Source organism: Eucalyptus grandis, chromosome 3, assembly GCF_016545825.1.
Source record: "Eucalyptus grandis isolate ANBG69807.140 chromosome 3, ASM1654582v1, whole genome shotgun sequence".
In the NCBI taxonomy this organism is placed as follows: domain Eukaryota; kingdom Viridiplantae; phylum Streptophyta; class Magnoliopsida; order Myrtales; family Myrtaceae; genus Eucalyptus; species Eucalyptus grandis.
Genome location: NC_052614.1, coordinates 71,520,680 through 71,547,149, shown reverse-complemented (window position 1 = coordinate 71,547,149; position 26,470 = coordinate 71,520,680). Strand labels below are relative to the sequence as shown.

Below are 26,470 nucleotides of genomic sequence, written 5' to 3'. Positions count from 1 at the left end.
ATTAGCAGCTACTCTTATATAAATTAAAATGCATTTTTTTTTTTTTTTTTTTTTTTTTTTGAGATTGTTTAAATCAAAACCCCAAGTTGCGATTGGTGTGAGCTTATGAGAATCCACACTAGGCGACAAGGCCATCTCTTTAATGAGTAACCATTTATACCGACCTAGTTATTCATTAGCTTTCCCTTGATAGTTCACCTCTGAAAAAGTCGCAACAATAGTCGTTGCTCCTCACCACTTGATTATGCAAAATAGTAATAACTTGAGAATATTAGTTGCCATAATGATGGATCTATCTTCACTTAATTAGTATCATGTGACATTGTACACACTAGGAATTTGCTTTTATGCATCAAAGACAATAATTTTAGCATAACATAAGCTTTTGTGAGAATATACATACATACCCCAACTAGCGATGATGTTAACTGCCGAGTACAAATAAGCAAATTCCCCAATGACGAACGAAGCTATTCTTTACTTGCATAGCCTATTATCCCTTTTGCTTATAGACTGGAGTAAATGGAATAGACAAGTCCCTGGAGTAGTCTTCTTACCGGAATGTCTCCTCATAAAGAGCCAATCATGAGTCATCTGTCTTTGACCAACCGTAGCGAGGTTTTCCAGCTTTGAACAACAACTTTTTGCATCATGGACATGACTTGGATGCCCGAGGACGGGCGGTTCCCCAGAAGAGATCGAGTCAACGTTATCTGTACCTATGTCTAGAGACCCTACGTTTGACTGGCAAATGAGAAGTCTCATTTCAGGGGGGAGAATATCAAGAACAAGGCCCGAGAATCTGAGATATGCTTGTTTTCTTTCAGTAAGGATCTCTATAGCTATCACGAGGCCAAATCTTATTTCTAAATAATAGTCGGACGATTCATGGAATAAGCCTTCGATCCTTGATGGTACCCTTCACATGTAGCCATACCATTCATTGACTCAATTCATGTCCATTTATTCGGCTATTGACGCGTAGCAAATACACAACATTATGAAGGTTTGAGAAATATCTTATATCGAATATCTGCCATTTTCTTGAATAGATAAACATTTGGATCGTGCCTTACCGATTGTGTTTCTAGTAAATGGATTCCTAACCACAAAGGTATCTAAGGAGAGTACGAAGCACATTACTCTAACCAAGAAACAAGTACAAGACAACTTGAATTTTTACATTGGTATCAGTATTGTTTACCCCCACCATCAAGGAAATGATCCTGTACAGCGTCTGCTTTTCTATGCATCATGAATCACACGTTTTAGAGGTAGACGGGTGATAGAAGATCCACTCCTACTGGAGGCTTGTTACAGAAAGTGATGTGTTAAGAAAGGAAGAAGCGATTTTTAGAACAAAGGTTTTCACTATGCTGATGTTGTTTTCACACAAACAGACAAACTCCCACTTTTCCAATGAATCTTTGCTTCTTGCTAGAGTTGCCTATCAGGCATGTCCCCCATTCTTTCTTTTTCGTTGTTTTTCTTTCTCTTGTTTTTCTTGTTTTTGGTATTAATCGCAGTATCTCTGCAATAAGACAACAATTGATTATCCCGGCCTTACTTTTTAATCTATGGTACGTCGAGTGGACGTGGAGACATCTCAGCCAATCCGAGGTCCGTGATTAATATTCAGGATTCTTTGCTTACTTTCGTGATTCGTGAAGAGGACATCATCAGCTTATTGCATGCAAGTGTGTAGTGAGCTAGGCCTTTTATGTAGAATGAGACAAAAAGAGGGTATATTATAGCACTATCACTCACAATATTATTCAGAAGTAACAAAGGACAATAGATGGAGAACAAAATCTCACTGGAAACCCTGCACTCTAAGCACCCACAAATGGACTTAAGGAAAGACTGAGAATATGACGAGAAACACATACGAGCGTGGAAAGGGAAACATCTATGACACATGATTATCAAAGCAGGAGACCAACTCGAGAGAGCACAGGCACCCAGATGCCAGACGCATAAATAGGGCCTCACTGCAGCGACAAATCAAGAGCGGTCCCGGACGTGGAAGATGTTGGGGTTCTTGACGACAATGTCGAACATGTGGACGGAGTTGAACTTGGAAAAGTCGCGGGGGATACAGATGAGGTCGTTGGAGTTGTGCTTGTGGAACCGTATGAGGCCGGCGTCTCCGCCGCCGTGGTACCTCTCCCATCCCAATCCCCTCAAAATTTGCTCCAGCGAAGAGTAGGAAGATATCACCTCCCCGCTCGGCAAGTGCACCAGCACCTTCCTCGCCTGTGCGTCTGCCTGCGGGTTCTCGACCAAACGGTACACCCCGTTCTTGAAGACCCAAACCCCGCCATTCTCCCACCCCGCAACGGTTGTCTTTCCCCCTTTTAGGGTGAAATAAGACGCTTCTCTTTAGATCGCAAGCACGAGACTTATGTAGGACTAAGCTGAGGTTCTTGCGGTACGTAGATGGCGAGGGTGCGGGGGGGTTTATATAGGCAACATAGGGGCGCACAAAACACACGATCCATCGCTCGATTGGAAGTACAGAATTGTTTGTTTTTTTGGGTGTAGAATCAAGATATCGCGGGCCCGATCCAACGGGTTCTAATCAGTGGAAACATAGGAATCGGGGGCACACTCATTATTCCTCGGCTTGGGATTGGGAGAATCTCATGCTGTGCGACTTTTTCCTCTTGCTTTCGGGGAATTATTAATGGGAATCTTTTGGGGGAGGGGCGCGGGGAGAGGGGGGTTGGAATTATATTAAATTAGGAAAAATGGGGGAATTTTCTCCCTCCAAGATTGATAATGAAGATTAAACGACGTGGCGGGTGCACCCACTCATGTCACGAGAAGTCCACGTGAAGGGATTTGAAGGGATTGGAGGATAGGGAGTTTGGTAAGCGCTAATGGCTTGGGAACTGAAAAGGAAGGGGATTCTCCCTTGCCTACTCATCATTGGACACAGCATAAAAAGCAAAAAAAAAAAAAAAAAGGAGAATAGAGGCCTTAAAAACTGGAAGTGGCAATTGTCCTATTCATGAACGTCGTGGGTTTTTTGTTTTCTTTTCGTTTTCGGAGAAACAAAGAAAGGCTTTAGGCGCGTTTGGTAACATTTTGTTTAAAAATTGTTCCAGAAAACGAAATAGAAAAAAATGTTTCGTTAGAACAATTTTTGAACAAAAAACGCGTTTGGTAAACTTGTTCCAGAATAAAAAATAAACGAAACACGTTTGGTAAATTTATATAATTTTTTTTTTTTTTCTATTTTCTTTCTTATTTTCTTATTTATTTTTCTTTTTTTTCCTTTTTTTTTTCTTTTGGCCGGTCGCCGCCCGGGCCATGGCCGGCGACCAGCCGACGACGGGCCGGCGGCCTCGCCCGGCCACACGGCGAGGCTCGCCGCCCCCGGCCCGATGCGAGGTTGGGCTTGCCTTGGCCGGGCGGCTCGAGCTCGCCCGGATCCGGCGAGCCCGCCTCGCCCGGCAAATGACGGCGAGGCTCGGCGTCGCCGCCGGCCGGGCAAGGTCGGGCTCGCCGGATCCGGGCGAGCTCAAGCTCGCCCGACCAAGGTGAGCCCGAGCCGCCAAGGGCCGGCGACACTCCGCTGAACTCGCCGGCCCCCCCGACGACGTCGCCGCCCTCCACGGCCGGTTGCGAGCCCCCGGCCGAGGTAAAGAAAGAAAAAAAAGAAGAAAAGAAGAAGAAAAAAATAGAAAAGAAAAGAAACAAAAAGTGTTTCTAAAACGTGTTTTAAACAAGAAACAACTTTTTTTGTTTCTTGTTTCTTTCCAGATGTGTTTCTGGGAACAAAAAATTTTGGAACAAAACGCACCCAAACGTTTCTGTTCCTTTTTGTTCCTAAGAATAGAAAAACAAAAAAAGTGTTTAAAAACAGAAATAAAAACAAAAACAAACGCAGCCTTTGTCTCATCAAGAGATTCCATGAAAGGACAGCGCATTAATCATAACGCAAGAGATTTTTACAATAGATTACTAGGTTATTCCTTGTAGGAAGCTCGTGGAGCCAGGAAAACCCACTATCGTCCATGATAATAAATGTTAAGTACGGCAGTAAAACTAATCTAAAATCGGTAGTGCAAACTGCACATGGACGTGTAACATGTCAATTGAGAGCATGTCACATCATTTCATATATCAATTCTTGAATAATTGTGAGAAACCTAGCACTGAGACTATTAAAACAGATAGTTTTTCCAAAATTTTGAAATCTTAATAAAGGATAACCCAATATAATAACAATAAGAGAGAATATGACGAATTCAATTCTCACTACGTATTCCGATAGCATGTCAAACAATTTTTTTCCATTTCATAAATTAAATTGTTAGGAAATTAGAACATAGTATATGATTATCACATTTATTGACATCTTTAAGAGTTTTGGAAAGCTACAAAATGTAGATCGGTACCGTCTTGCCATATGAAACTAACTTATAGAGATGTACATTTTTAATGCTCCCTTTTACGCATGAGGGTTTCTTGGAGTAAAGGAGAGTAACTCTATCTATAGGATCTCTTGACGATGTAGACTCCTAGTTCACGAAAATCAGTGTGAATACTCAGACGAGGTCACCATCAAGAAATCACATTCTCAAGGCAGGATCAAGTCCAAAAAGGAAGGGGGATTCTCAGCAAGGGACCACTCTTCACGTTGCAACTCCATTTCACAACTCTCTCATCCAATTGTCCTCGAGCTCGACGAGCTCTAGGCGGATGATACCCACATGGGTCATCTGGTCCTCCACCTACAAACCTTCGAGCCATCATCGTTTTAGCCTAGCCTCCTTCCATCGATTATTGCAGAGCCCCCGCTAGAAAGGTTCCAGTCCACCCCGCAGGAAGTAGGAAATGAAAAGCTTTAGGTTGCATCTCACTTTCTGTCCGCGTGGTCCGTCGTACTTGGTTAGGGAACAAAAGGGACGCCACGCACCCCCTCGTGCGGATGGTTGACATGCGACGTTCTTGCATGCCTTTAGCCATGCAGATGGGGCTCACCTTGCCTGGCCTTGCTCCCACTCAAGCCTGCATCATGGTCCTACTCGCTGCTCTTGCCTGTTGATCTCTGCCCCTCTCGCAATCGCACATCACATGCGTCCTCTTGTTCTGTTGAACTTTCGAACTTCATTTAGACAAGGACGTGTTTTGTGGCGTGGTCGAGATGGGAGGAACTTTCCGTTCTTTGCTCGATTCTTTCTTTTTCCTTCTAGCAAGTGCCAGCCAGCAATCGCCACTATACCCGAGAGAGTATTTTCGTGCATCGATTGCAAATCCGATGTCGCATCATTGAGCCAATTCACAATGCCATTGTAGGAACTCCCGAACGGGATTAAAAGAGGTCATTTCGTGACATTGAATAACTTGAGTGTCTCATACGTCCCAAGTAAAGACAAACGAGAAGCCGAAAGACTCTGTGAATTTTCCCCTTATGGAATTTCATTAATAACACTTCTAACATATAAAGTCATGTTGAAACAACTCAAACAACTTAGATGACGAACAAAATTAAATCAAATTAAGATAACTCAGCATCAAATCTGTCATACGCGATTGCTATCGAAATATTCCTTATCTAGTTTTAATATAGCCCAAGACTGAAATTTTGGATAGCAAGAAGGGAACTTTTGCATAATCTGGCTAGCAAACCTGTTGACATTTTGAGTGTAGTCGTCCCCAAGAGCCACCCAAATGGCTTAGATCCCTTATATGTGGAGATAGAGCAGGGGTTTCTTTTCCTTGAAGTTATGTATATTTGCGGTTTTGGTTGCCTCCTTTCTTCTCTAACCAAAAAGTTAACGTTGTACGAATTCGACTAAAACTTGCAACATGTTGTTCACTTCGAACTCCACTTGAACACTTAGATTTGGAGGTGCACAAAGGGAGGTGGCCAAATTCATGTTAGGTAGCAGAATTGACGGTTGCGAAATGGCCGATTCGAATCTCAAAGAAATTTCTAGGGAAAATTCCTCTTGATTTCATTAAAATTAAGCATTAACAAAACTCATGGCAATGAAACATTTTGGGTCCTTATGATCTCGTATTCGTACGAAAGCCAAATATTATATACATCCAATGAATACATGCGCGAGGGAATTTGACAAAAAGCATGCAATATTTAATAAGGGGATCGTTTTGCTTGAGGAATCAACGAGAAAGTAGGCAGTACAAATTGCAGGCCGTCGGGGAATGTCTTTGCTGGAGTCGCGAAAGCAAAGCTTAAAGGGAGAGATTATACCAAATTAAATTAACCTGAGCCATCGGATCTACGCTATCTTATATTGCCACAAGAAGCAACCTTTTTGCATGAGGAAACACTAATGCATCTCGACTTAGGGAATAATATCGCCAAAAGGGTCTTCAAAAGGCAACTTTATGGGAATTGGGTATAATGCACTTAGCTAGATTTCCTAGCACGAAACAATAATAATTGCATACTATAAGCCATATTCCCATGCAAAAGGAGCACGTAACGAAACCCAATCTTTATAATCATCGAGAATAGAGGCATCTGCGCGTGCGCTATTAATGATTAATTAACCCAATTCTATAATTGCGGGATTCCCCATCTTCCGGACGGGAGGGAGGCATTCGTGCGGATTTGACGGATCCGAGAGCATGTCAGTGGGCGGGATGTACCTTTTTTTTTTTTTTTTTTTTTTTTTTTTGAGCAAGGGGCGGATGTACCTTCATGGCGGCTAAGGCCCCGTTTGGTTGTATTCTTTTTTTTTTTTTGTTTTTAAACAATTTTTCTGTTTTTGTTCTTTTTGAAACAAAACGCGTTTGGACGCGTTTACATTTCTTTTTTGTTCTTTTGTTCCCGAACAAAAAAAACAAACGAGAAACACAAATTTTGTGTTTCTCGTTTAACACAAATCGAAACACTTTTTTTTTTTTTTTTTTCTCTTATTTTTTGTTCTTCTTTCTTTTGGTCGGCCGCCTCGCCGCCATGGCGGCGACCCGGCCGACGAGGGCCTACGGCCTCGCCCGGCCACGGCGAGGCTCGCCGACCCCCCGCGAGGCCGACGCTCGCCGTCCCCCCCGAGGCCGACTCGCCGTAGCCGAGCGAGGTCGACCTCCGCGCCGGCCCGGGCGAGCTCGATCTCGCCCAGATCCAACGGGCCGAGCTCGCCCGACCGCCGGCGAGCCTCGGCCTCGCGGCGGGCCCGCGAGGCCGTGCCTCGCCCGCCGGGCGGGCGAGCTCGGCCTCGCCGGATCAAGGCGAGGCCAACCTCGCGCCGGCCCGGGCGAGCTCGATCTCGCCCGGATCCGGCCTCGAGCCTCGCCCAGCCGGCGAGGCCGCGCCGCCCGCCGCCGGGCGAGCTCGGCCCGCCGGCCGGTCGCCGGCCAAGGCCTTGGCCGGCGACCGGCCAAAAGAAGAAAAAAATGAAAAAGAAAAAAAGGAAAAATAAGAAAAAAATAGAAAAAATAAAAGAAATAAAAAAATTATCCAAATTTACCAAACATGTTTCTGTTTATTTTTATTCCCGGAACAAGTTTACCAAACGCGTATTTTTGTTCAAAATTATTCCCGAATGTAAATACTTTTTCTACTTCGCCCTGGAACAATTTTTAAACAAAACACAACCAAACGCTCCCTAAAGTTGCTCCCCCACCCACGTTCGAATTACGTAAACGCGACGGAGGAAGAGTCTAGAAAAGGTTCGGAATAGTTCTTTACGGGGCTGTACACCGTTTATTGAAGGTTAGATTAAAGATTATACGGCATTCGGCATGGATAAGACAGGCAGAGATGCTCACTACCTATTAAAGTATTTTCTTGTTAAAAAATGGCTTTGCTCAGCGATGTGACGAGATTTAAACATGCATTGAAATGAGTAGGATCCATGTGTTACGATTACTTTTTTCTTTGAAGTATTATTTAATTAGAAAATTTTGGCAAAATGACACTATAAGTGTCGTAATTTTCATACAACACTTATTATACATTTGTCTAGCGAGAGGCATCTTAACTTTCCCATGTTTAATATTTGGATTGAACGTATGTTTCATTTTTAACATTATCTTTGAATGAGAATATTATCTCTTCGACCATTGCAAAGAGCAATCTATTGTTGCTCCTCAGAAAATTAGCAATATCGAAAGATCACGGCTGAACCTCCATGAGCTAACCCATGTCCCCCAACCTAGCAATCTCTCTCATCCGTTGCCATATATGACATCTACCATGCCAACTGGTGAGATAGCCATCGCCGTCAAGGCCTCAGCCAAGACCTCAGGCGGCCAGGCTAAGGTTGCAGACAGCATGCTTTAGACTCCGATTGAGACTTTCTCCTTCGATTATTGAGTAGTGAATCACTACTAGTGATAGATAGTATATTTGAGATTAAAGTAGAGAAATGATTATGTGACAATCTATTCGACCACAAAAAAATCAAATAACAAATAATTATAAATTGTTGTAGAGTCCATTACTTTAAGAATTTATCTCTCACAACAAATGGGAAATTTATCGAAAATGTTTTAAACCTATTGCACTTTTACCAATTCAGTTCTAAATCTTTTAATTTTATCAATTGAATCATAAACATTTACACATTTTGCTAATTAAGTCCATATGGCTAATTTTGGCTTGAAATGACTGATGTGGACGACGGGTGCCGATGTCGACAAGATAATTTTAAATAATATTTAATGACATTTTAATAATTTTTTGAATTTTTATGCTTTTTATGTTTTTTTACATTTTCTTTTAGGGTTTGGAGAGAAGGTCGGCAAGGGTGGCCGACCGACCCTCATAGGTGAAAGCAAGGGCACGTGAGCCTCCCCAATTCTCGCCGATTTTGGGCAAGAGCTCACGCGCCCTTGCTTTCGCCAACGAGGGCGTTGCGCCCTCACCCAAAGCTAGCGATGGCCCCATTGCCCTTGCCTAGGGCGACAAGGGTTGGCCGGCCCTTGCCTCTAGCTAGTGAGGGTTTGTCGGCCCTTGCCTCAAGGCAAGGGTTTGCAGCCCTTGCCGGCCTTCTCTCCAAACCCTAAATAGAAGAAACAAAAGTAAAAAAAAAAAAAAAAAAATATATATATATATATATATCATAAAAATTTCAACAAATTATTAAAATATCATTAAACATTATATAAAAATTGCCACATCAGCACCAATTGTCCACTTCAGCAATTTCCAACAAAAATTGGCTAGATGAACTCAATTAGCAAAAGATGAAAAGATTTAGAACTAAATTGATAAAATCGAAAGGTTTAAGACTCAATTAGCAAAAATATAATAGGTTTAGGATTTCTTGAACAATTTTCCCTACAACAAGCTACTAAGTCAAAAGACTATTATGCTAGCGAAGCACATTAAAGTAAGTAATTGTGCAATCACAATTCCTAGTGAGAGTTAAGTCGCAAATTCCTTTTAAAGAAACTTGAAAACCTTATTGACCAATTTTCACTCAAAAGTTCTATTTGAGAAAGTTCTAGCCTTTCTCAAATGGCGTATTGTAATGTCCAGCTCCCCCTACACCTTCCTTTTATGAGCTCGTTATTTGGTGCTATAAACCTTTTTCCTTTTGGTAGTAATCTCTCTAGAAGAATCTTTTATTCTTCTTTTTACTTAAAAATTCATATATGAAATTTTCTTTTCAATTTATTTAAAATATTCAAAACTAATTTTCTTCTTAGAAAAATCTGTCACTAGACGAAAATACAATTATTCTTCGAGATACGCACATAACGTAAGCATATGCCTGTTTTCACCCAATGACCCAACTTCTTGGAACTTTATATGGTATTCACCGTCTTTAAAAAAAAAATTAACTTAAACAATGTCACGAACAAAGAATCACTCCCTATATGTGTTGATTAATGAGAGAAGACATTCGAAAGGTGCCACTTTCTTTGCTAAATAATTAATGTGTTCTATTCGAATGTATCGTTCCAACAAGATGATAACAAAAGAAATGCTTTATTTTGGTCATATAACATGATGCGAAACCATGAACTAGAATTGCCTCCAAGAGTTGTAGCTCATTTCTTTTGAAATAAAAATCCGCATAGTATTTTATCTATATAGATTATTTAAGAAATCATCTATATATTCAATTGACATGAAACAAGAATTAATGTGTGCTTTATATATTTTGGACTTAGAACAAAAAGGACCATACTTGAACTCTCGATTAGGAGTGAGCATGGTTTTAGGATTCGGACTAGTGGGAACTTGTACAATTCTAAATTTCAAGGTATGCAAGGTAGGTTCTCGAAACCTCCGCTTTGACAGTAAATTCTGAGTTTTAAGTTGGAGAAATTGGAATGCTGGAACTTGTAACTTAGAATCTGGAACAAATTTTAATGTTTTTCTTAGTCAATATCTTCGATAGATCCTGTGATATTTCATGCTTTTTAATGATTAGTGTATAATCTGAAAGTACCAGTCTAAGCTTTCATTTTATAGTTAGTGAATTGAAGCAATAAATGATAATCATTAAATGTCATAATTCACTGTATTTGTTCAACTAATAATATAAGTAGAACTTGAGTAGACCTTCGAACCAACCTCGGAACTTGCGACAAAATAAGTTCTAGGTTCTAGGGCGTGCATGGTTGATTCATTCCAAAAAATAAGAAACCTTTCCAATGGGTAGGTCCAAATTCCAAGTAAAACCTATATGAAATCTGGAACCGTTCACCTCTACTCTTGATTGCCCCTCTCACCAATATATGCATATGTGAAGCAATTGGCTTTGCTAAGCGATGGCTTGGATAAAGTTAGATTAAGATTATACGGCAATTGGCTTGGATAGGATAGGGAGAGATACTCAATACCTAATAAAATCGTTTCTTGTTAATATGGCTTTGCTAAGCGATGTGGCGAGATTTAAACACGTATTGAAATGAGTAGGATCCGTGTGTTACAATTACTTTTTTCCTTGAAGTATTATTCAATTAGAAAATTTGGGGAAAATTTTGGATCCATGTGTTGATTTACCTTTTTCTTTCATACGTTCAATATGAAATTTGGAGAAAATAATATTAGGAAATGTCATAACCTTTGTATGACGCTCATTTTAATGTTGTCGCGACCTAATTTTTTCGGGTGCACCACTTAAAACTCGGTTAATGGATTGCTAAGTCTTTACACTTAGCTCGGGCTCTCCCAAGCCCATACCAATTCGCGACTTAAGGTTCAAGTTTTTTAACATGCAAAAGATTATTATCTAGGAGTCGCCACTAATCGGTTTAGGGTAGGTCGATTAGACACCTAAGTAAAATAAAGGGAGATTTATTTTACTCCTACGAACCAGAGACTGAGGGTACGGGGACTTGATTACACTAGATTTCTCTAATGCCCTTTCGGTACCATTTCTTTTTAATTTTTCAAAATGTTTTTGCAAGCAGCTAATTTATTTTAACCTAAATTACTATCATGCAAATATGATGACCACACGGGTGCTCATCCATTATTAAAGCATTCGAATAAATTGCATCACACAAAGCAAGCAATCATTTTTTTTGGGTTTTCTTAAAAATTAGAATTCTTTTATGAAAATGCATGACTTAATCTTATTAATATGCAAATTTTAATTAAATGGGCCTATTATGCAAACTAATTATTATGCACCTCATGACCTAATTTCACTAATTAACAAGCTCTGATTAAATAATCCTATTATGCAAACTAGTTAACATGCACCTAGTATTTTTGTATTTTTTTTTTATTGAAATTCGAATTCATGAAAACCTTAATTAATCTATCTAAAAATGATAATTTTCTAATTTATTCTAGGGATTAGTTTGACTTAAACCCTATCCTATCTTAGAAAGCTATTTTTTGGGAAAATGAGATAATTAGAATATGCGAACATAATCTAAAACCTTAAAATAAAATATTTAGGTTCAACCCTAACTTATTCCTAAAAATACAATCCTAAAAGTGTAATCCTAAGAAGATTCCAATTTACTAAACCTACATGTATGATTTGCTAATCCTATATGCTCATGCAGAATTATAATTTTTTTGATTTCCTGATTTTTTTAGTTTTTTTTTTTTTTTTAGATAAGTAATTATTTGATGAATATTAAATCTAAACTATCAACAAAATAAAGGATTAAAATAATCGAAACAATAACCCGTTGTCTCACAGTCAAATTAACGATTATTCTAACCCTAATTATCACAACAAAGAGACCAAAATAATTACAAATCTGATCCGAAATCTTACGAACCAAATTAAATAATCATTGTGATTTAACAATTGAAATTCCACTAAAAAGCCCAACAATTAAAATAATTAAAAAATGATCTAATGTCTCTCGGATCAAATTAATAATTATATTAATTTCGGACAAAATCCCTACGGATAATACATACTAAATTCACAAATGTTAACGTCCAACATTACAACTTAAATAGATAAACTAAAATAAAACAAAATAAATAAAAAGAAAAAGCTAAACCACCTAAAGAAAGAGGGCTTGCTGCAGCGTTGATGGGCGCCGGATGGACGGTGACCGGCGTCGGGACTCCGGCGGAAGCTGGCGGACGGCGACAGTGAGGGGCTCAAGCTTGGAGCAGCGGCGGAGGCGGAGCTGGACCGCGGGTCGCTGGGTGGCGACGTCGGCAGCGATGCGGGGCTCGGCTGGCGTCGGGGCGTCGCGGACTGCTGGGCGGTGACGGCGTCGAGCTCCGGCGCAGGGGTGCGTCGAATCGGGCGGCACTCTGGCGCGGTGACAAGCGAGCAAGAGGCAACGGCGTTGGGTCGTCTGGCGGAGGACAGCAGCGGCGGGCTTCGGCGATGAGGCTGCACGTCGCGGGCGAGGGTAATCGCGATCTAGTGCGGGCGGAGGCGGATCAGCGAGACGCGGAGCAGCGGCTGTGTGGGTCGGGGCTGCGGCGTCGCAGTGGTCTCGCTGTGGCGGCTCCGGGTCGCAAACGGCGCGGGTCCAGAGGGAAAGGTAAGGCGGCGACGGCGGTTGCACGATGGTGGCTCCGAATCGCAAGGGGGGGCTTGGGTCCAGGCGCGGGGGATGTTGGCTGTAGATCCGGCGGTGTCGACGGTTGCGGTGGTGGGCGCGAAGAGCGAACCGGCGAGGTGACGAGGTGCGACGGTGGCCGGCGTCGTGGTGCCGGCGCGGGCACGGGCTGGTGTCCACGCGAAGAAGAAGAACAGTTGCTGCTGCTGTTTTTCTTTTTTTTTTTCTTTCTTTTTCTCTGGCCACACGTCACTCCTCTGCAGTTTTCTCTTTCTTTTGCTGACTTTTCTCTTTCTTTTCTTCTGCAGGTTGTCAGAAGGAAAAATAAAAGAAAATGACCCTTGGACGAGAAAATAAGGGCGCGTTTGGTAACGATTCGTTCCTGAGCGATTCGATAGAACGATTCTTTTTGATTACGTTTAACCGATTCCCGAGTAAAAACACGTGTTTTAGTAATCGCTTCAAAATTTTTTATTCCTAATAGAATCGCGTTTGAGTACCGTATTAATTGATTCTTTAAATTAATTTCTTTTGATTTTTAAATAAATTTTAAATAATTTCTTTACTTTTTTACTTTTTCTTTTTTTTTCTTTTTTTTTTTTTTTCTTTTTCTTTTTTTTTTTTTTCCCCTTTTTCCTATTCTTCTTCTTCTTCATTTGGCCTGGTCGCCGACCGGCGACGGCCAGACGAGGGCCGGCGACGCCACCGGAGCGCCGCCGCCCTCGGCGAGGTCGGCCTCGTCGGCCGAGCCTCGGCGGGCAAATGGGCGAGGCTCGGCCTCACCGGATCCGCAAGGCCGAGCCTCGCCGGCAGCCGGCCGGGCCTCGCCCGGCCTCGGCGAGGCTAGCTTGGCCACCGGCGGGCCGGGCGAGCCTTGCCGATGGCCGGGCGAGCCTCACCGGCAACCGGGCGAGGCTCGCCCGCCCACCGGCGAGGCTCGACCTCGCCCGATCCGGGCGAGGCTCGACCCGCCCGATCCGGGCGAGGCCGAGCCTCGCCTGCCGCCGCGAGGCTCGCCCGGCCACCGACGAGGCTTGCCCAGCCACGTCGGTGGCCGGTCGGCCTCGCCGGTCTTCCGGGCGAGGCCGGCCCCACCCGCGAGGCCGGGCCTCGCCCATCTCGGCGAGGCCGAGCCTCGCCGTGGCCGGGCTTGCCTCCGGCGAGCTCGCCAGGACCTCGCCCGGCTCGGCGAGCCTCCGGCGATCTCGCCGGACCGGGCGGCCGGCGGGACCGGCGACCGGGCGGCGGCGGGCGGCGGCGGCGGCGGACGGCGGCGGGCAATGGCGAATGGCAACCGAGATGATAAAAGAGAAGAACAATGTTTTACCGTTTTGATTCTCTTTTCGATTCTCTTCGAGAATCAAATTTTTAGATTCTCAAACCTTGTCCGAAACTGTTCCGGAACAAATTTGTTCCCTGAACAAAAATTTTACCAAACGCGTTTCTCGTCCCAAACCGATTCAGGAACAAAAATCGTAAATTGTTACTTGTTGGGCAAGTTGCCAAACAGAGCCTAAGATTTCCTCTCTCTTTTTTTTTCACTTTCACGAATCCTCTCGGTTCCTTTCACGAAATTTTTAGTGAATTCCCCAATCTTTTTCGCACCCCCGATTCTGAAAAATGAAGCTCTCTTTATACTAATTCCGAACGGCCACTTTGTATGGCATTTTCCGAGTTTCCATCTTCTGTCGCATTAAATCAAGCTTGCAAATTGGAGCGTGATTTCGCAATCGCCGATTTTGCTTGATTCCTTCCATTGTATCGAAATCATTGCCCTTAATTCGCTTGATTTTTCAATTGTTTCTACATTTATCAAAATCAATACTTATCGAATTTCAAACTTCCATGCATAATCAATCAAATCAATTTTCCCCTTTTTTATTTTTTTTCTTTTCAAAATGCAATTTTATTTTTCCTAAATTAAGTGTCAACAAATGTCAAAACATTTCGTTAGATCACTTAGGCGCGTTGGTTGTGTTTCGTTTAAAAATTGTTCCGAGGAACAAAAATAGAAAAAAGTGTTTCCCGGGAACAATTTTTGAACAAAACAACGCGTTTGGTAAACTTGTTCCGGGAATAAAAATAAACAAAACATGTTTGGTAAATTTGGATAATTTTTTATTTCTTTTATTTTTTCTATTTTTTTCTTATTTTTCCTTTTTTTCTTTTTTTTTCTTTTTCATTTTTTTTTCTTCCTTTGGCCGGTCGCCAAGGCCTTGGCCGGCGACCGCCGGCGAGGGTCGGCCTCGCCGGATCCGGGCGAGATCGAGCTCGCCTGGGCCGGCGAGGTCGACGTCGCCATGGTCGGGCGAGCTCGAGCTCGCCCGGATCCGGCGAGGCCGAGCTCGCCCGGCGGCCGGCGAGCCTCGGCCTCGCCCGGGGCCGGCGAGCCTCGCCGTGGCTGGGCGAGGCCGCTGGCCCTCGTCGGCGGCCGCCGGCCAAAAGGAAAAAGAACAAGAAAATAAGAGAAAAGAAAAAGAAAAAAAAGTATTTCTCATTTGTGTTTGAAACAAGAAACACAAAATTTGTGTTTCTTGTTTCTGTTCCTTTTTGTTCCCTTGGAACAAAAGAACAAAAAAAACAGAACAGAAACGCGTCCAAACGCGTTTGTTCCTTTTTTGTTCCTAGGAACAAAAAGAAATTTCTGTTCTGGGAACGAAACAATGTGCAGCCAAACCCCTTAGGGTCTATTTGTTTGAGTTCTGTTTTTGTTCCCCGAAACACAATTTTTGTTTTTTTGTTCCAGGAAAAAAAAGAACAAAATGCGTTTATTTACACTTTTTGTTCCGAGAACAAAAATATATTTTTTTGTTCAGGGAACAAATTTGGAACAAAACATTGTTTCTTGTTCTCGAACACTTCCGAAAAACAATTTTTCTCTCTCATATTTTTCATTCTCTTTCTTTTCTTCTTCATATTTCTTTGGCCGGTCGCGTGCACCTCGGCCATGGCCGACGACTAGCCGTTAAGGGTCGGCGACCTCGCCTTGGCTAAGCGAACTCAAGCTTGCCCAAATCCGGTGAGGACGAGCTTACCTAGCCACCGGTGAGGCCGAGCCTCATCCAACCACCGGCGAGGCCGCTAGCCCTTGTCGGCGGATCGCGAACCATGGCCGAGGCCGGCGACCGCCAAAAGGGAGAAAAAAAGGAAAAAAATTAAAAAATTAAAAGAAACAATATTATACAAGTTTATCAAATGTGTTTCCGTTCTTTTTCTATTCCGAAAACAGAAATTTTGTGCGCTTATCAAATATGTTATTCGTTAAAAAATTGTTCCAGGGAATAGAAATAGAAAGAACTATTTTTGTTCCGAAGAACAATTTTTGAACAGAAACGTTACCGAACGCAGCCTTAAATGCCACACTTAAAAAAAAAAAAAATCATCTCTTAAGTGCTGATTGGGGTTGCCGAAAATCTAACTTGTGAATATTTTATCAATTTTCCTCGATTAATGTGGCTTGTCGACATGCCCAATCAGCCATTGTAGTCATTGTCTATATCTTTGCCTCGAATATAAACCCTAATTTTGATCTATCCAAATTAGGGTTTTTGTCCACATTTGATATCAAATTTTCTTTTTCAATTTGCATACAATCAAACAAGAAGGAAAAATAAAAGATGACGAGAAATTCAGCGCAACCAATGGCAAGGGAATTTGGTTTGCAGTAACAGATTTGAAAAAGGAAATCGAAACAGAAAGTAGAAGACCGATCAGGAAGGAATCGAAGTGATATTTAAAACTTATTGAAATCCATGTAGAAAAATCTAAACTGCGTTGCGTTGGGAAAGGCTCTGTGTGTACTCGTTGGACGAGAAAGTTAAGAAGGTGAAGGAGATTGAACGAGAATGAAGGAAAGCGAACGACTATACCATGCCGTTTATGGAGAGTCCTGCCACCTCATAGTCTATGTCGGATTTGCTTTTTAATAATTAAAAAAGCCACGTATGAATTACTAATTAATTAAAAAAAGTTACATAGGGCTTTTTGGCTAGAATTTGTTACTAAAGACATTTAAGTAATCGTTTTTTCTTGGATTTGGTCTAGTCAAAAGTTTTGGTACTAAAATAAGCGTTGCATAAAAGTTATTGACATTTACATCATCATTTTCTCAAAAACTTGCCATGATTTGATAAGGAATTTTAAATAAGATGTTTCAGTATATGTAGCACTTTCCTTTAGGGAATAACTAATAACACTTAGAGATAATGGCATAGGCGACCCTGTACTTTTGTCCTTAAATCAAAATCGTTCTTCGACTCTCTTTCTTCAAAAGCATCCCTCTATTTTTCTTAAAATGTTTCAAGTTAGTCATGTTGTTATATTTTTTTTCTCTTGTTGGCCAATTTTTGCCTACATAAAATTGTTGAATTGGGCATCGGAGTATGTATGTGATGTTATGATTTGCTCAAAATTGTTATGCAACTTCACCTTAGCAAAATTGAGAAAGGGGGAGAGGAACCTGAGCTCTCGAGCTCGTGGCGATAATGACAGTTCCAGCGCCAGACTTATTGCTGCGAAGACTACTGAATCTCGAGCTTGTGGCATGGGAACTCAAGCTCGGAGTTCTCGGCCATGATGAGAACCTAGCTATCTATCATGATCGCTACCAGATCAAGAGCTCGTCATATCGGAGCTCACGTTCATGGTCACTAAAGGTGATCATAAGTGAACATTTACGAATAAGAGGTTTTGCATGTTGCAAGGGTGTTCGACTTGATGGATAGGTGAGCTCAGCTCTGTTGGGGTTTTAAGAAGAAGATAGGTGGAGAGAGAGAGAGAGAGAGAGAGAGCGAGAAATTTGAAACAAGGAAAAAATATCCAAATAAGCAAATTATTATATGTTAGCAAATTTCATCGTCGCAACAATCAATAACATTTGTAATAATTCATCATGAGTCTCAGGTATGGAATATGGCTAAAAGACACTTCGATTCAATATCACAAGTAAAATATATATATATATATATATATATATATATATATATATATATATATATATATATATATATATATATATATATATATAACCGAGGACTCCACCACGGGCTCCCCGTGCTCGAACGGCACTGAAGGGCCGGGCCCCTACCTCGAGGAAAACTAGCATAGGACTCTAACATCATAACTCCCTACTTACAACGCTAAGAATCGCGGTTTCGAATTCTCGATCTCAAGAATGAAGGAGAGAATACATTTACCCACTTGGGTGTAAATATATATATATATATATATATATATATATATATATATATTTTTTTTTTTTTTTTTTTTTTTTTTTTTGTGATCCAGGAAATCCCGAAAGCCGACAACCGGCGGGAAGAACCTAGGGCTAATGCAAGCCTGGCTACCACACTCACGCCAAAGAATTGAGTCACCAAATAACGCCACTGGGATTCGAACTTGGCACCTTTCGTGAGAGGCACAAAACTCAAGCTAACTACGCCACCGCAGTAGGTGGTTTTCCTTTCGTTATATTCACTCCATCCTCCTTCATTTAATGAAAAGATTCTAGAATTCTCTATCTTCACATTTTGCAAAAAAGTACTTTTGGTGTCATGGCTAGGGGATAGGCTTAACGATAGATGGGCCCTAAACCCAATTCAAAGTTTGATGCAGTCGAAAATAAGGCAAAGGCTGGCCCGGGTCAACTCGGCCCGGACAATGGGCGAGGAGGAGTGGACTGCAAGGTGCGGCCCACTTTTATGATGGGCCGCGGTGGACCCGGCCCGTGATGAAGACAGGAAAAGACCACCGGCCGAGACGTCCGTTCAGCGCTTCACGTCGGTATGGGGGGAGGGCAATGGGGACCCACAATATCACCACACGTGTGGTGCGTTGGGCCCCACACTGGAGAAATGATTTATCCTTATCAAAACTTCCCATGAAAATTTCTAGCGTCACCAAAACAGAGAACCACTCGACTTTCCTTTTATTTCTTTGCCATATATATATATATTATGAAAAACTCCAAATACACTCTTAAATAGATTTTTTAACCACAAAAATCGGAAATTAATATATTTGACAAATTAATCCCAAATTGGTACCTCTTTAGTTTTCATTAAATTTTAGTATTAAATCTATTAGATTGGATGACATATAATAGTTAATTTATGTATCAATTCGAAATTTTACTTTAAATATTACTCTTCATACTATTTTTTATGATTTTTTATATAAATAATATATTTATTATAAATGTATCAATTTGAGGTATTTTGTTATAAAAATTTAGTTTAGAATAAATTTATCATAATTATCAATTTGAAGTTTTTATAATTTGGATAAATTTCTTTCATAGGTTGAGATTTTTATAATAAAAAATTAATTTATGGTAAATTTATGACTGATGAGTCATTGAGTCGGTTTAAGAATTTTTTTTTTTTTAGAGAATCATCCCAAAAAAATTCCAGTTAATTAGAACCGTGTGGAAATTAAATTAATAAAAAAATCGAGTTTTCATTATGTGGCTGGGCATCGTTCCGTGCTCCTGTCTCTTCTTTCCGGTCTGATTTCCCGATCAACCGAATTTCGAAATTTGGGATCCGAATCTCCTCCATCGCAGCAACCGAAAAGCCAGAGACGAAGAATGGAGTTGGCCTGCTGCTCCTGCTCCTGCTCCGTCCCCGGCCGGAGCTCCCTCTCCGGCGGCACCGACAAGGAGAAGAAGAAGCGCCCGAGCCGCATGCCGGACGCGCGCCTCCCGTCTCGCCGTGATCAGCAAGGCGACCGCCGTCGAGCTGGACGGCGCCGCCGCGTCGCGAGCCCTGAGGAGAAGCGGCGGCGGCGGCCGCTCGGGCTCTATGGAGCTCGCCAAGTCCAGCGCTGCGATGGAGAAGCTCGACATCGAGCGCGGCGTCTGCGTGCCCTTCCGCAAGTACAGTCCCGAGATGGTACCAATCTTTCGTCTTCGCTCTTTGTCTCCGATTTTACTGTTCTGGCTGCGTAGAATTGGGGGGCTTGTCTGGTGTTGCTGATGTTGTTTGTTGTTGTTGTTGTTGATGATGATATTCATTCTGCTTGCTGTGCTTCTTATGGTATGGTAATTTTGTGTTATGTGAGGTTGAAGCATGTGTTCGCTTGCCCTGTGCAATTAGGTGAGGAGCAAGGTCTTGGAATCCCAAGGGGCTATCTGGTCGCTCGTCATGAGGGGAGTCGAGATAGTGTGGAAACTGGGCTTCTACTGGTCCACGCTCATGTATGATTGTTTCGTCGGACAGGATGAGGAAATTGTTCCCTTCCGAGCCATGCAGCTTAGGAATCTCTTGTGTGACTTGGGGCCTTCCTTTATCAAAGCCGGTCAGGTTGGTTCGTTGTATTTCCGCTGCAAAATATGTTCTTGATGATGCGTACGTGTTTGGTGGTCTGATCCCCTTTTTCCCTGAGTTTCTGTTTCATTGTTGACAGGTTCTTGCAAACAGACCAGATATTATTAGAGAAGACTACATGAATGAACTCTGCATTCTACAAGACGATGTTCCTTCCTTCCCAAATCAGGTGAATGGCATAATTTAACAGAGAAAGAAGCATTCTAATTTAATAGTTCAATAAGCTTTTTCACACTATCTTGGATGTTATAGGATATGAATCTTATCAATATGACAATTAGGTTGCTTTCAACATCATAGAGGAGGAGTTGGGGCGGCCTCTTGAAGCTGTGTTCAGCAAAATTTCATCTCGGACGATAGCAGCTGCCAGCTTGGGTCAAGTTTATAGAGCTACATTACGTGATACTGGAGAGGATGTTGCAATTAAGGTTATCTTCCATGCTGTGAACTGCTCTTTCATCACTGACATCTACGGCTCTACATTATCAAAGAAAATTGAGACTTGCAGGCCCATCTTGTTTTCACCCATTTCTGCTGTAGCAGATTTGATGAAGTTCTTGAATTTTATTTCATTGCTTTAGGAGCGGTAGTCATGCAAGATAAATATATTTATCTGCCCATGGCATCTTTGCCATGAAGTTCTTTATATTCATTTTCCTGAGAAGCATACATGATGTAGCATTTCTTTTGGGAGATGATATAACTTCAAATTCAACATCTACCTCTATGGTTACTGAACATTCTACTTTGTCCTTCTGTACATTGTTCTTTTTTATGCAATAATGCCTGTCACTTGTCTTGTTACTTCTAACTGTTTGACTTTGTATATTTTACTATGCCATTAGCACTGAAATTCATTTCTTTGTCTTTTAAGAAGTTTCATATCACGTTGCTTTGCCACAGATGATTGTCGGATTTTGATGATGAGTTTCACTGGATTACAGGTGCAAAGGCCTGATATAGAACCCATAATATACCGAGATCTTTTCTTATTTCGTACTCTCGCTTCGTTTCTGAATGGCATCAGTCTGCAGAAGCTGGGGTGCAATGCAGAGCTGATAGTTGATGAGTTTGGTGAAAAACTTCTCGAGGAGCTGGATTACACATTGGTACCTTCCATTGTCATGTCAGGGAAATTATTAATGCATGTGCATTTGTCTTTGGAGTTAATAATCATATCGATATCTATTTTGGATTTACCAGGAAGCCCGAAATATTGAAGATTTTCTGGAGAACTTTAAGGATGATCCTACTGTAAAAATCCCACGCGTCTACAAGCAGCTTTCTGGTTCTCGTGTTCTGGTGATGGAGTGGATTGACGGTATTCGATGTACTAACCCAAAGGTTTGAACTGTGACAAGATATAAACTTCTGGTGTTGAATATTAGCCAGGCAGTAACTGAAACTTGTTAATTTTCCCATTTATGTCAGGCAATCAAAGATGCTGGCATTGATGTAAATGGATTTCTTACAGTTGGAGTAAGTGCCGCATTACGGCAATTGCTAGAATTTGGGTTATTCCATGGTGATCCACATCCTGGAAACATTTTTGCCATGCGCGATGGACGTATCGCTTATGTAGACTTTGGCAATGTTGCTGTCCTCAGTCAGGTAATGTACGAAGAAAACGAAGTACTGTGAGTGCCTGTTCATGAATTACTCAAGGGGGCACCATGAGAAGAGTTGAAGGAAATATTGAGAGAAATCTGATAAATATAGCATAAAGGAATCAATAGGATGCAGTGTACAGCTTCTACTGAGACAGAGCTGTAGGCAAGTAGGGTACGAAAATATATTTCAAGTCATAAAGAAGTCATCATCTTTTAAATGATATGTTCTCCTCTTACACAAGGTGCCTCTTGATTCATTGTCGACGGCTTGTGAGTCAACTCTATTTCTCGACAGCACATAGATATTATTTTGGGTTATTCAGCTACCTCTTTCATTGTTAAGAAGAGCTTTACATGAAGTAAGGAGGGGCCCGTTTTCCCTTTTTCTCCTTAAAAAAGTCTGAATTAAGAAAAACCCAAGAAACAGGACCTTGTGCATGAAACATGGAAATAGTCACTGTTTAACTATATGGAAGGAAGTGAGTAGAAAGGGAGATGATTAACCTGAACAATTAAAAGACAGTGATATGACCTGTTTGCTAGAATTTAGGATTAATGCAGAGTAATGAATTCAGAAGCCCTTTTTTCTCACCACACTCTTAGCTATGAAGTCTTGTTAATATCCTTTCAACAGTGTTTGAATTGAAAGTGAATCTACTTTGGAATTTTCAGCAAAATAAGCAGATTCTGATTGATGCTGTTGTCCATGCTGTAAATGAGGACTATGTGGAGATGGCAAATGATTTCACCAGGCTTGGTTTCTTGGCTAGTGACACTGATGTCTCTCCAATTATTCCAGCTTTAGAAGCAATTTGGCAGAACTCTGCTGGAAAAGGACTCTCTGATTTTAACTTCCGAAGCGTTACTGGTAATTTCTTTCTCAACTTCTGTTACACTCACATCTCTGCTCTAGGAAAATATCATCTGGAAGTTGTCAACTTCTTTTGTCCCTGGTGGATTTCGCTCTTTGTAAAGGATAGTCAATTTCCTTCATTGCTCACGGATGAAATCTTCAAGGACAGTTCAAGTTTTAGATTTAACAACTCAAATTCCAGATGAAGCAGGAAAATTTTATAGTTCATGCCATAAAGTACTTATTTTGGAGCTCCACTGGCAAATTTAAATTCCCATTATCATTTTGGGGCGCCTGGTTCACATTGACTGGGCTTGTGTCTTTTCAGCAGAGACGAAATGCCATGTAGCTGAATCCTATTGGACACATTAAAGGGCATTAGTTTGATTCTTCTGTTAAGTGGACACTATAAACTGCTTATGCTCACTTTGCACAGATGAGAAGCTGATCGTTCACACTGGGCTTTAATCAACCTTCATATTGCTTGCTCGAGTTTGACTTGATGATATACCTGATCTATCTACATTGAGTGAGGTAGAGTCTAGGAGATTGTTAAGATAAAAACTCATGGAACTCAAGTTTCAAGTCAAATCAAACTTAACACAGCAACAGATTTATGCCTTTTATAGAGACATGATTTATTGTAACGGAAAAGCATGTTAAATTGTTAACGGAAAAGCATGTTAAATTGTTAATACAACTTACAAACCGCTCAAGTGAGCTTGGAAGTTACCATGAGCACTCGAGTCATGTATGATCAAACTTCTCATGGTCGAGGATGGAGTGTCTTCAATTTTCATGTTGCACATGTATGTTTCTTATGGGAATATTATATAATGAGAGCAAGTCCTCACAAGGACCTCAAGAAATTGTTTTATCCTTGAATGTTAAGAGAGCAGTTTTTGCTTTTCAATTTCATTATTCATGTAAGAAATAATGACATGTCAGGTGTCCTTTTCACCTTGTATGCTTGCAGGGAAGTTTAACCAATTAGTGTATCAGTATCCTATCCGTATCCCTGAGAGGTTTTCACTGGTTATCCGTTCTTTGTTGACTCAAGAGGGGATCTGCTTCACTCTCGAGCCTGACTTCAAATTTCTAGAGGTGCAACTTAAGGGCATGCTTTTCCTCTTTCTCTTTTCTTTCCCCGCTAAGACGACTCATCAGTTTACCTTGCTTTCCATGATTGAAAAGGATATTTCATTCTCATAAGATGGCTAATGGATAATCAACTTTCCATTGTCAATACCTGTCACTGATTTGGATATTCTCAAATCTTATTATTACTCCTACTTGTGCTTAAATGTAATTAGAAATAATGAGATGATCACAATCTACTTTTATCTTTTGTTCTGGAGATGTTGGTGCTCTTTAGTGGAAAAAAAAACCATGCTTCCTATATTTCTGCAAGTCATTTTATAGATTCACTTCATTTATGTAACAAGGTATCAATTTCTCTGAGCAATACAAAATTTTAAGCTTCGTGTGCTTTTTTCTCATTCGTGTTGCATTAAGGAACTAAACTACGCTTAAATGCTGTTGGCACAGAGCAACAGCTTATACAGAGAATTGCATAGCTGTCTTTTCTAGTTAACAGTTAATTTTTAGCCAATGCTATGTGCATTTATATTTTCTTGCTTTGCTGACAACATTCACTTACTAGGTTGCTTATCCATATGTGGCAAATCGTCTTCTGACTGACCCAAATCCTGCGCTACGCGAGCGCCTGATACAGGTACAATCGGGCATATTCCGTTAAATCAATCTTGTTGTGACATGAACTTCATTTTCTTTGCTGCTGGAGTTCTTAACGAAAAAGTCTAATTCTGGCATGCTTGACTTGTAGACCCTACACATCCATTCCTGTGTGCTTTAGACCTCTATCGCTTGGGCATCCCTATCTCTTACAAACCCTATATTAACGCTAAATGATTTAGCTTTCAGCTTCAGCAAGTGAAGTTCCAAAGATAGGGCAAGCTGTGTAACTTCGTCTTCCCAACTCTAGTAGATTATATATATGCATTTCTGCAGTCCAAAAAATAGTAATGGATGTTCTTGTAATTCAACCAAGATGCAGAGTTTTAAGATACTTAACTCTTAGTATGTGTTGAGTTGTAGTTTTTAAAATCAATTCATAGATAGTGCTGTTTATTTGTTTGTTCACTCGGGAACAGATCATGTTTGCACACTTATCTTTTGCAAGGCAATTTACCTCGAAGCAGCTTGACCTTGCTTCTCTCTGATGAGAACTTTTGCGAAGCGCATTGCTTTTTCCCCCTTCTTAACAGCGTGTGCATCCAAATTGGCCAAGTTAGGCTCCTAAGATAACTGTCTACTGAGTGGTGATGCGTAGCAGCACTTGGGGAATGACTTGCAAACTGGAAAGTCACGCTGATGGTGCAACTCATGAAAGTTCTCATCTTATCGCAGGTTTTATTTAAAGATGGTGTCTTCCAGTGGAAGCGGCTCGAAAACCTTATTGTTCTTGCCAAGGAAAATGTGGCTAAGATGAGCAGCAACCCTGCATTGCGGGGAAAGGACGTGTATGTATCCTGTTGCCGACTAGATTTTTTCGCTTATATGGTAATCATGGTATGTGAGCATGACTGGGGTGATCCTGTGTTCACAGGCAAAGGTCAAGAGACCGGCAAGTTGAGAGGAAACTCGACCTTAAAGATACCATCAAGGATGGAGCTCGCCTTTTCATCGTCGATGAAGGAATTCGAAGACAGCTGCTCCTTGCTTTGACAGAAGACTCAAAGCTTCACATTCAGGAGGTATGTGTCCAAAGCTTTTACATTCTCAACTCAACTTAATGTGAATTCTGAGTTGTGGCACTTGATTTTGCAGCTCGTGGATGTTTACAGACTAATTGAAGATCAAATAGATATACCCTCAGTAGCTATGGAAGTAGTACGAGGTAAAAGTTTAACCATGTTCAAAGGATGATTAGCACTGCCAAACACGAAAACAAGTTCATTCCCCCAGTTCTACATCCTTTCTTAACATTCACGTGCCTTCCATTTTGCAGACTTACCAACAGTTGCTCGGGATCTTATGCTTTCATGGAGTGAATCTGTCCTGTCTGAAAGATGATTGAGAACACTTAGGAGCACCCTGAAGGGAGATCAATTTGAGGGAAACAAAAACACTATTGAGTTGCTGCAGATGCCTGCGATAACTTTTTTGCTGCTTTACTGATTTGAAGCTCTTCCAACATGTTGAAACCACAGTATTCTTTTTGGTTCCAATTGCTAAAGAGATGTATATAATTTGTTAGTATACGAATTACAGTGAGTTTTTTGAATTAACTGTATAGATCCTCGGACGCCTTGGGTGCGACAGCATGAGATTATTGATTATGCCCCGTTTGGTTCAACTTTGGGGAAATGCAAGGCATTTCCCCAAGTATCCTTGAGTGAATGAGCATTTGGGGAATGCAAAGTGTGTTTGGGAACTCATTTTTGTGTGTATTTTGCAAAGTAATTTTGAGGTGAAAAGAAAAAGGAAAAAGAAAGGAAAAGAAAAGGGAGGAGGAGATGCAGCTGCTCGGCAGTGGGGCTGGTGGTGGTGGGGAGGCGGCTGGTGGTGGCGGCAGTGGCGGTGGCAGTGGAGGAAGGTGGCATATGGTTCTCTCTAGTTGGATTGTCTTATTTGACTGTAAGTTTTGCATATGGTTGAATCGTTGTCTATGAGTCGAGAGTTTATGTACTCATCGGCCTTTGCAGAGATCTTGAGCGAATGAGAAGTGGAAG

At 41.3% G+C, this 26,470-nt stretch overlaps 2 protein-coding genes across 2 annotated transcripts; one reads left to right on the top strand and one right to left on the bottom strand.

Moving 5' to 3' along the window:
• Nucleotides 1-1,723: 1,723 nt before the first annotated feature.
• On the bottom strand, nt 1,724-19,611 carry LOC104438373 (flowering-promoting factor 1). The gene is made up of 2 exons (XM_010051505.3): nt 19,494-19,611; nt 1,724-2,354 (listed from the first exon to the last, which is right to left on the bottom strand). Exons 1-2 carry the CDS (start codon nt 19,609-19,611, stop codon nt 2,005-2,007), a joined length of 468 nt encoding a protein of 155 aa, XP_010049807.2. The 3' UTR covers nt 1,724-2,004.
• LOC120292225 (protein ACTIVITY OF BC1 COMPLEX KINASE 1, chloroplastic) lies at nt 19,579-26,176 on the top strand. Its single transcript, XM_039310440.1, has 14 exons — nt 19,579-19,817; nt 20,022-20,228; nt 20,332-20,421; nt 20,534-20,680; nt 21,197-21,361; nt 21,456-21,596; nt 21,684-21,863; nt 22,535-22,730; nt 23,692-23,819; nt 24,379-24,450; nt 25,146-25,258; nt 25,345-25,492; nt 25,566-25,635; nt 25,747-26,176. Exons 1-14 carry the CDS (start codon nt 19,728-19,730, stop codon nt 25,809-25,811), a joined length of 1,812 nt encoding a protein of 603 aa, XP_039166374.1. The 5' UTR covers nt 19,579-19,727; the 3' UTR covers nt 25,812-26,176.
• Nucleotides 26,177-26,470: the final 294 nt, after the last annotated feature.